This window comes from Charadrius vociferus, unplaced genomic scaffold (genome assembly GCF_000708025.1).
Source record: "Charadrius vociferus isolate BGI_N301 unplaced genomic scaffold, ASM70802v2 scaffold158, whole genome shotgun sequence".
Lineage (NCBI taxonomy): Eukaryota > Metazoa > Chordata > Aves > Charadriiformes > Charadriidae > Charadrius > Charadrius vociferus.
In genome coordinates this window covers 605,718-615,856 of record NW_009661372.1, presented here as the reverse complement: position 1 = coordinate 615,856, position 10,139 = coordinate 605,718, and the positions used below count along the sequence as shown (strand labels likewise).

General features: G+C 35.8%; 1 protein-coding gene across 1 annotated transcript in view; it reads right to left on the bottom strand.

Annotated features, from left to right (window-relative positions):
* Window positions 1–8,840, bottom strand: part of DMXL1 (Dmx-like 1) — a 70,795-nt gene extending 61,955 nt beyond the window's left edge. The window contains exons 1-5 of the mRNA XM_009893791.1: window positions 8,721–8,840; window positions 3,068–3,134; window positions 1,258–1,262; window positions 1,112–1,190; window positions 384–516 (exon numbers count right to left, since the gene is read on the bottom strand). Coding sequence (XP_009892093.1) covers window positions 384–516; window positions 1,112–1,190; window positions 1,258–1,262; window positions 3,068–3,134; window positions 8,721–8,735 — 299 coding nt within the window. The 5' untranslated portion in view covers window positions 8,736–8,840. The remainder of the gene's footprint in view (window positions 1–383; window positions 517–1,111; window positions 1,191–1,257; window positions 1,263–3,067; window positions 3,135–8,720) is intronic.
* Between the last annotated feature and the right edge of the window lie 1,299 nt (window positions 8,841–10,139).

Below are 10,139 nucleotides of genomic sequence, written 5' to 3'. Positions count from 1 at the left end.
AAAAAGGTAGAAGGAATTTTATTTTAATCAGTTCTGCAAGCACAATAATTTTCAAATATGCAGCTTTCACCTAACTTCTTGTACAAGGAACAAAATCTGCTGGGACAGTCTCAATAGACTTCCCTCAGTATTTTACTAGTGTTCAGTATAATTAGACTGACCTAAGAACATAAACTACCCCCGAAACAATTACAACTGATCTTGTAGGAAGAAAGAAAAGTTACATGTTCAAAGGAAATATGATTGAAATTTATCACATATTAATAATGTTTATCAAGTAACAATACAGAATACGATTTCACTGAACTACACTAAGTCTTTCATCTGAAAAGTATGAATCATCAGGGAAAAGGGAACTCCTTGTCTTGAAACGAGTATCTTACTTGCATTGCCAGATACACTTCCATTCTCCAAGTCCAACACCTGTTCTTTCAGTATTGTCATTGTCAGAAGGGTTTTCCAAAGGGACATTGGACCAAAGCTGAAGACAACTGGAACCAGTCAAAAGACGAGTGCCTAAAATATTTATGACAACATAACTACAACGCACATAGCAAAATATAGAATTCTATAAACGGAGAGAAAAAACCCACTTTTCTAAAGCTGAAGCTGCAAAACAAAACATGCCAGATATTGTCCTAACCCCTTTTCTATAGCAAAATTACTATAATAGCAGGGTGCCTTTTACACATTCCACCCCATGGATATAGATTGAGTCAACCCAGCAAGAAGATACCCTCATATAAGACATTTTGATTTGAGTATCTACAGATCAAATAGTAAAAATTAATCAAATTTTCAAAGTAGTTACTCTCTAAAATAAACACCTAGAGCGACTGTAGACATCCCTCTTTCACAACAAATTCTTACCATTTAAGCCATGGTTTTAAACTTTACATACTGCTGAGATTAGGATAATCAAGTAAGACTATAGCTAATATTTTGGCTCTCCTACAAGTGACAAAAGGTAGATTTCACTACACTTTGGAGTTCTCTATCATGCTAGGACAAAACAAATATTGTCCTTGTCCCCCCCAAAAAACAGTGAGATTTAAATAAAAAATTAGATGCAATATCAAACAGTTAGGTGTTTCTTTTATTCTATTCTTACCTGTGGGATCCCACGTTAGATTATGTGCTATGGCTTCCAGTAAGATTTGGGCATTCTTCTGCCACTGATAATGTAATGTCTGAAATTTTAAGTATTCACAAACATTAGCATTAAAATGCTTCCTTCTCCCTTTATAATAGAAATACTATATCTTCACTGCACTCTCCAACTTTTATGAAGGATATGTTTAAAAATACATTACTGTTTACCTAATAAAAATGGATTCATTCTGATTTTTAAACAAAGCAGCTTTCCATTAATCTGACCATATAAACAGAAGTTTCTAACTTCTTATTTTAAAAATATAGCTTGAAAAAAATCAGTACATATAATAATCATCAGAATCTGAGATTTTTTTAAAGGGAAGTCCAATATTATTGTGGGAAAAAAAGGACATCTCAGAAGTGAAACACACTAAATGCACCTGACGTTTCATATCAGTAGTATTGTTGAATTAAAGGATTTCCATAAGGTTAAGATAACATATATACTACTTCCCCCTCCCCTTTTTTTTAATATACTCCAGGACAGTCAACTGTCTTTGGATTTTGCATCATTACTTCATTCACTGGAACAAGGTGAGGATTAAATTCACAAAATGCATATTGGGTCTGTCTTCACAACAGGTTGCAAAGTTTTGATGCTTTGAATTATAAAAGAAATTGAAATCATTACTGGAAACAATATTAAGAGCCAACAGGGTTTTTTCCTCAACTGATGAAGACATTTTTAAAGTGATCACTCCCCACTCAATAGATGTGAAAATTAAAATAACAACTATTTTTTTCAGAAGTTTGGTAGAAAACAGTCAGAAGGACCTGCAGATAAGGATCTAAATTAAGTATTTCTGAAGCTGGTTTGTTTTTTTTTTTTTGTAGCTCCAACAGAGAAAAACATTCAGGATGGATTCAATGGCTTCAATGACCAAAAAAGAGATCAGTATTTCTAATAAGCTCATATGAGCATAGGAAGTCAGATTTTACCATTATTTTGTTCCCCTGCTTTCCAGTGGTATAAAATATTTCGTATACCTATTCAATACCAGCTATTTAATAAATACATAAAATACCACTGGTTTACAGGTACACCGGGAACCATATGGCTGAGTATAAAGAAGGGAATCCACTATATGGCCGTATAAACAATTTATTAACACAAATGGAGAGGCCAAACCCCTGAAGGGGGAGACAGAAGCTCCTTGAGCAATTGCTGTCAAAGCCCTCATATTGTCAAACTGACTTTAATTAGAGTCTAATGCTTCTAATGATATGAGTAATCCTCTCTGTGTAAGAACTATGGTTAAATATAAACTATTATTAACTATACCATTAACTAACTATAATTAAACTATATTATTAGCCAGAAATTAAGATTCTGGCTGCTAATTCACTAAACCACTATCACCAAAACTAAGCATGCTATCAAGACAATAAATATTGTTCTTATTCACCAATATAACACTGAAGAATAAGCATTCAGTTAGATATTCTAAAAAGGCCATAGACTTTTTGAAACTATTACAGATTTGACCAAAAGCATATAGTTTCATAAAACAAAGTTAAAACAAGAATTGTAAAATACATCAGGACACAAAGGCTACACAGGACAGTTAAAAAAGAAATTCCTATTGTAATGGCTATACTCTTTGGAGAACACAGGCATGTGCATCTTTTGGGGTTCTCGAATATTTCAGCTATGAATTTTAAAGTTAGATAAACCAGTAATATGAAGCATTATAGTAAAACCTATTTCTTTTAAAATTATTTCAAATAACATGTCTGTGCCCTCCTCCTACCATTTTCACTTCCCAAGGACCATCTTATCTCTCAATTGTGTTCCAGCATTAAAAGACAACATCAAAGAAATCTTCAACTTTAAAGCAAACCAGAAATTGAGTCAGGCTTTATAACTGAGTAAATGAATTAAGGAGTGATGAATTACTTACATTACGATGACTGCTGTTCTGCTTCAAGAGGCTAACTGGCTCAAAGATACAAATCACATTTCCGTAAGAAGCTGCAATCTAAAGCAATTTATATTTATATGTACATAAACACACATAAAAGAAACAAGTTATAGAACAAACAAGAATAAAATGCCAACTTTTGATTTTATGTTTAACCCTCCTTGTAAATTTGAAGCTCACATCCATATTACCTTTCAATAACAGAAAAATGACATCTTGCAAAAATCATGAAGTGAGTGTTGATGGTCATTAGTCCTGCGAAACTACTAAGAGTACAAGTGGACATGAGCATTTTTATTTTCTTTTTATATCAGATCTATAATCAATATCCTTTCCACATTAAATCAGGTAAACACTCAAAGGATTCTGCTGAGTTCTCAGTCTCACAAATGGAACCACAATTATCGGTTCAGGGTACTTTTGTGGACTTCCCTGGCATAAGAACATGCTACATTATAAAAAGTAAGTTCAGAAGTCACAAGCTACACAAGCTAAACACCCAATGCAGTGAACTGCACAACAGAAGAACTACTAAATGCTCATATAAAATACTTCAAAAAAAAGGTGCAGTATGGTCAGCTTTAATTGGTATTTCAAAGTCTCATTCCACTAGTGTTATTAGCCAGCCCAAACTTGCATTAAGACAAAATTAAGAGTATTTTATCTGAAGATATCTCTATAAATGCAAGCTTAAAAGACTTCCTAAGAAGAGCCAAACAAGCCAAATGTATGTTAAAGACCTCAGGCAGACAGCCCAAGAGAGCCGTCACAAGGCAATGTTGCCTAAAACTACTCTGACATACAGATTTACAGAAATGAAGGAGTTTACATTGGCCATGCATAATGGACATCCTGCATTCTGATGCTTAATGTTACAAGGAGGACATCTACAGTTCTGATATGCCATAATAGCAAATCTCCTATTTCTGTGAAATTCTGCCTCAGAAAGGATCCACAGTTTTCCTTTAACAATATTAAAGGAAAACGGAGTCACTTTATAAAATACTTTATTTCAGTATGAGCCACAACAGCTTTAGGGAAAAAAAGAAAAGTACTAAACTGACATACCTAAGTTGTTACTATTATTTACAGATCCATTAATTACAGTTGTACATTATCTGTACAATGTACAGATCTGCACAGATCCTAAAATCCATAGATCCGTACCTTCAGGAGAAACCTTCTGCATTAAAAAACCCAGATAGTTAAATAAATGTCTATAACGCTAGAAACCTAAACATCAGCCTGACCCAAAAATGCCAAGAATAATTTTGTCACAGTTGCAAAATGCCTGAAGAAACTTTTTCCTTACATCTCAGACTAATATTTGCCCTCTAATTCTCTTTAACTACCTCACTCTTTTATTCTCATAATTTCATTCCACACCCCAACAGCAAAAAGTTTACATAAATTCATATTTATTAGATTCTTCCTTTTTCCAAGTGTGGACAGCTCTTCCATTTTTTATTGTTTAGTGGGTTTTTAAGACAAACTGACATTAGCATGACAAAACATTAAACAAACATCCAGAGCAACTGCTACCCCCTGAAAGTTTCCACAGGCTTCCACCATGGTAGAGCCACACCGACTAGTCCTCACTAAGCAGCATGCCACCAAAAAGAATACTGCAAATTTGTGTTGAAGACGTTCCCAAACTACCATAATAATCATCCAGACATCAACCAAGTATCTATTGCAATCCTAAATCCTGTTATTAGAAATAAGATGTGTAGAGAAGCCTTACTGAGCTGTAAGAGAGAGGTTACAGTCATTCCTAATGATAGATAGTGGTAGTGAGTGCACCCCCAGCAAGTCTGCAGATGACACAGAGATGAGTGGTGCAGCTGATTCACTAAAGGATGCTACCCAGAAGGACCTTGACAGGCTTGACAAATAGGCCCATGTGAATCTCATGAAGGTCAACAAGGACAATGCAACATCCTGCACCTTGGGCAATCCCCAGTATCAATACAGACTAGGAAAATGAATGGATTAAGACCAGACCTGCAGAGGAGGACTTGGGGGTACTGGTGGGGGGAAAAATTGGAGATGAGCTGGCAATGGGCATTTGCAGCCCAGAAAGCCAGGGTGGCCAACCGAGCGAGGAAGATGATTCTCCCCCTCTACTTTGTTCTGGTGAGACCCCCACCTGGAGTACTGTGTCCAGCCCTGGAGTCCTCAATACAAAAAAGACATGGACCTGTTGGAGTGGGTCCAGACGAGGGCCACAAAAATGATCAAAGGGCTGGAGCACCTCTCCTACGAGGACAGACAGAGAGTTGCGTTTGTTCAGCCTGCAAAAGACAAGGCTCTGGGGAGACCTTATTGCAGCCTTTCAATACTTAAAGAGGACTTAAATAAAAGACAAAGAAAGACTTTTTACCAGGGCCTGTAGTGATAGGACAAGGAGTAACGGTTTTATACTAAGAGAGTAGATTTAAATTGGACACAAGGAAGAAGTTTCTTTATGATGAGGATGGTGAGACACTGGAACAGCTTGTCCAAAGAGGCTGTAGATGTCCCACCCCTGGAAACATTCAAGGTCAGGCTGGATGGGGTTTCAAGCAACGCTATCTAGTGACAGATGTCCCTGCCCATGACCTGGGGGTGGGGATTTGACTAGATCATCTTTAAAGGTCCATTCCAACCCAAACCATTCTATGACTCTATAATTCTTGAACCACCATATAAAAATAAAGCAACAACTTTGTCCACTGTCACCACTTTGTCCAAAGTAGGAATATAATAGGCAGCATCAGGTACTTATTTTAAAGAGTTTTAGTATAATCTAAACAGTACCTTGATACACTTATGTTTTTCTCCACCAGGCATCCATATTACATAGAAGCCCCCAAGATTTTTTTCATTCATCAAGAGATCTGTAACTCAGTAACTGAGTCACATTATCTCTCACTACTAAACATCAGACAATAAAAAAACCCAGCCAGATCTTTTGAAAAGAATCCACAGTCTGCCTACTAAAAAACAAATAAACCCTTCCATCCTAGTATAGTTCATGAAATTATAAACCCTGAATTCAAAACTGAGCTTTCATACTCAAAATAATTATTAGTTCTACTTACAAAAAAAAAAAGTCTTATTTAACAGGCTTACTGTTTTTACTTATCAATTTTCTACAGGTAACCTATTAGCATGTAAACTAAAATAAAATTTTAATTACTACCTACATTTTTGACATCAGTAAAACAGTTTGTTCCATAAAGAAAACACTTCATATACCTGTAACACTGCAGTCACCAGCCATGACACTAACAACTTTGATTAGACTTTTCAAATGATACAAAGCTAGGACCATCTTCCTTGCACCTTGATAAATATTTGTACAAGCCAAACCATGAAAACAAAGTTTTGTCAGGTTACCATTAAAAGTTTTGGCCTTAATTCTTATGTTCACTAGAGGAAGTGGAAAGAGCCTTGTACCTTATATTGTGTGGGAGAAGATCAAGTACTGTACCCACTTACAAATAAATTGTTGATGACCAAGTCGCATACAACCAGAGGCAAGAGATTGGATTCAGTGGCCTAAGATTAAATTCTCCTGTTTGTGAAACTAGTTCTTGCAAATCCATGGGAGACTTTTTAAAAAAGTTTATATACATACACATACAAACATGTAAACAAACATATACATACATGCTTTCTTGGGATGATTAAAAATTCTCATCTGTTTTTTCCCCTCATCTCATTCTTGGAGACAAAGAATTAAGTTTATCTCGAAAACCAGACTAGGAAGAGAAAAGATGGTACCATGTTCCCCTCACCCTTCAAAGCCAAGGGAGAGGTGGGTCATACACAAACTTCTAAGCTGTTGCTACTTCAAAGTAGATTCACAAGGCACTCACTTCCCAATAAACTAGAATTAAATTTAGGGTCAAGAATCCCAACGCATTACTTTCATAATGAGAAAATAACTCTTTTAGATACCAATTCTGTCATCCAAAGGGAGAAAGACAGAGATGTTTCAAATGGAGTAAAGGCCAGCTATTATGGAGAAAATGCATGATAGCAGTTCTCAGCAAAGTAACAAAATTAAAAAGGTACATAACTCGTCAACTACAAATTACAACTGGATGCCTTCTAGAAAATATTCAAAATTGCAGCCTAAATAAGCTAAATTAGTTGCATTCTGCTTCTTCCAATTTTAAACAACGAAGAATATGGGCATAAACTGAAGAGAAATCTGTGTGTTAATACTGATGATGAAGCTGTATGAAGAAATTCCATCCCTGCAAAAGTGAACTGGAAATGTATTGATCAGTCTGGTCAATAAACAGATTCCTAGCCATTCACTGCTTAGTATTTCAGCACTCTGCAAATACGTCTAGTCTAATTGCTAACAGCAAACAATACCAACTTGCAGAATCAAAATGACCACATAGGTCTACTTCAGAAATGAAAAAATTCTAAAGCTTAATAAGCTTGATCATTTGATACATTCATCTGTGTTAATTTACAATTCCAGGACAGCTTGTCATTTAAATGCATTCAGAACCGCTATTCTGCAGTCAAGATGACCTTGCAAATTTTGTAAAATTAACTGTGATGTGTGATCCGCATGTGTTAACATCCATCAGTTAATATATGGCCAGTCAACTCAAAAAACCTTTGGAGAGCCAATGGAGAAACACATGCAGTCTTTATGGCTACAGAGTACCACAGACTTAGAAGAGAACATTTCCTCATTTTCATTTATGTTCCTTCACTACCATTGCAAGAGTTCATCACTCAAACACTAAAAAGGAGGAACAGAGAGTGGCTGGGAATCACCATCAGAGATTTCACATGTAAACATGAACTGGTTTCCATGCAGAGGTCTTGTCTCAAGATGGACACCAGAATCTAACTAAAGCTCTTGTTACCTCATAAGGCTTGTACTGATTATTATCTCCTCACTGGGACAGGCCTAAAGAAAGCAACAAAGTAAAAAAAACCCTCTTAAATTAGCCAATCTGTACCCAGACACAGTTCCTACTGTGTCTGTGAAAAGCTTAATCACACTGTGACATCCCAATGGATAAAGTTACCTGGTTAATTCTTTCTTACTGTGAGAGAACTAAGGAATACCTCTGTAAAAAGGACTTGAAACCTCATAGTGTCTAAAACACAACATTTCTGATCCAGGTTACCTATGTAAGAAAAATAAAAGCTGAGAATTCAAGAAAGCAGAACACTGTCCCAGAGCAGTTTTGAATTTTATAAATTGCTTGAAAGGGATGTAATTTTTCTGGATGACCTGAAAGTGATTTTTGTGGAAGCACTCATCTGGTGCCAGCCACAAATATCTCAAAGCATGTCGATGACATGCCCAGTAGAGTGAAACCACAGTGAATGAATTATCTTTGCTTCCACCTTACTCATCTTTTAGTCAAATTCTTACTATCTCCTCTATGCAGCCCTGTGTGTATCTATATCTTCCAGTGCAGCCTTACATATCTTCTACAATCTCATAACTATGGTTACTATTTTACATTCACAATGCTGCTTTCCACAAATAAAGACATGAAGCAATCAGCCATTTTACTATTCTGCCTTCTGTATTTGCTTTAACTTGCAAGTATCCACACTCTTGCGAAGGTGCTTAACATGAAATTGCCAGATTATTAAAAATGCTGCTCTACGTACCTTCCCCTGTTGCATTGAACAGTCCACACATCCCACCTGAATGTTTCCATGTTTTGCTCCAGGAATTATCTGTAACCTTTCAAAGTCAGTCCCCAATACCACAATATCACATCCTGATGCATATGCCTAAAAAGAAACGAGAATTAAGTAAAGCTTTAGTTATTTTCAGCATATTGATCAAGTACGACACAGTATAGCCCGTGTATCTTATCCAGATAAAACACTACAGACAGAAGTACAGACGTATTGGCAGAGATCAAACAGATGTCTACATTTTAAATCAAGCAACAGAAGTGGCAAATTACTGTCCCTTCATGCTTAGAAGTGCATCACAACACTTGAACCACAGAATCACAGACTGGTCATGGTTGGAAGGGACCTCTGGATATCATCTAGTCCAACCCCCAACTTGTGTAACAACCTAACAGTGCTTCAAGAAAGAGGCTGCAAAAAAGACGAAGTTATGAAAACTTTTAAGAGAAAGGAAAAAGCACGAAGAACAAAGTTCATGCAAGTAGGAAAAACTACTGTATTTCCTAGACTGGAGACAGAGCCATTTAAAAAAAAAAAATTTTCAATAGGGGAAATAGAACTGAGGAGCTAAAATGGTAGAAAAGCACTAACTAAGGAATTTAGAAAAGGAAAAATTTGAAAGGGTAACAGAATGAAGATTAGTTATAGTGCTTTCAGACTTGTTGAGTCTTCTGTTACTTGCATCCCATGGATTAATTTTATTTTCTCTTTGATTTATATTGTCACTACGTAATTTGACATATCTAACACATTCACAAAGCCAGCCAGTTGAGTACTGCAATGTCCGAGTCAAAATTTCTTCCTATCTTTATGCAAGTTTTGTTAGAACCTAAGCACAGATTAATACGGAAACAAAGATTAAACACTGAAGAAACTTGTGGAAACAATAGTGAGCAGAATCATCGAATAAACATACAAATAAAGCACTCAAGTACGAAAGTCCTAGAACAAGGAATGCACATCCACTTAAAAGTTAAAGCCAGGAAGCCAGCAACAAAATTAAAAGCACAAAAAATAGTATTCTGTTAGACAGCAAGAGAACATAAAAGGTCCAAAAATGCCATTTTAGTTGGCCATTAGATTCAAGAGCAGAATAGTCTCACAAAATCTGCAGATGGAAGATTTCCATATACCAACATAAATGACCGTGTCTTACAACCAACCCTACTAATTTCCAGTATATTAACTAGAACATTTTTGACTTGAAAAAATGAAGAGATATTAAATGCGAGATTTACGAAGTTGAAATCTGAGGATCCTGTTTTCAGGTGTTTCATGTGAAAGAGTACTTTTAGCCAAGCCTGACCTAGACTATCATACCCTTATATACATTAAAATGAATAAATAAGTAATATGGAGATTTTGGTCAAAAAAACTATTTTCCCT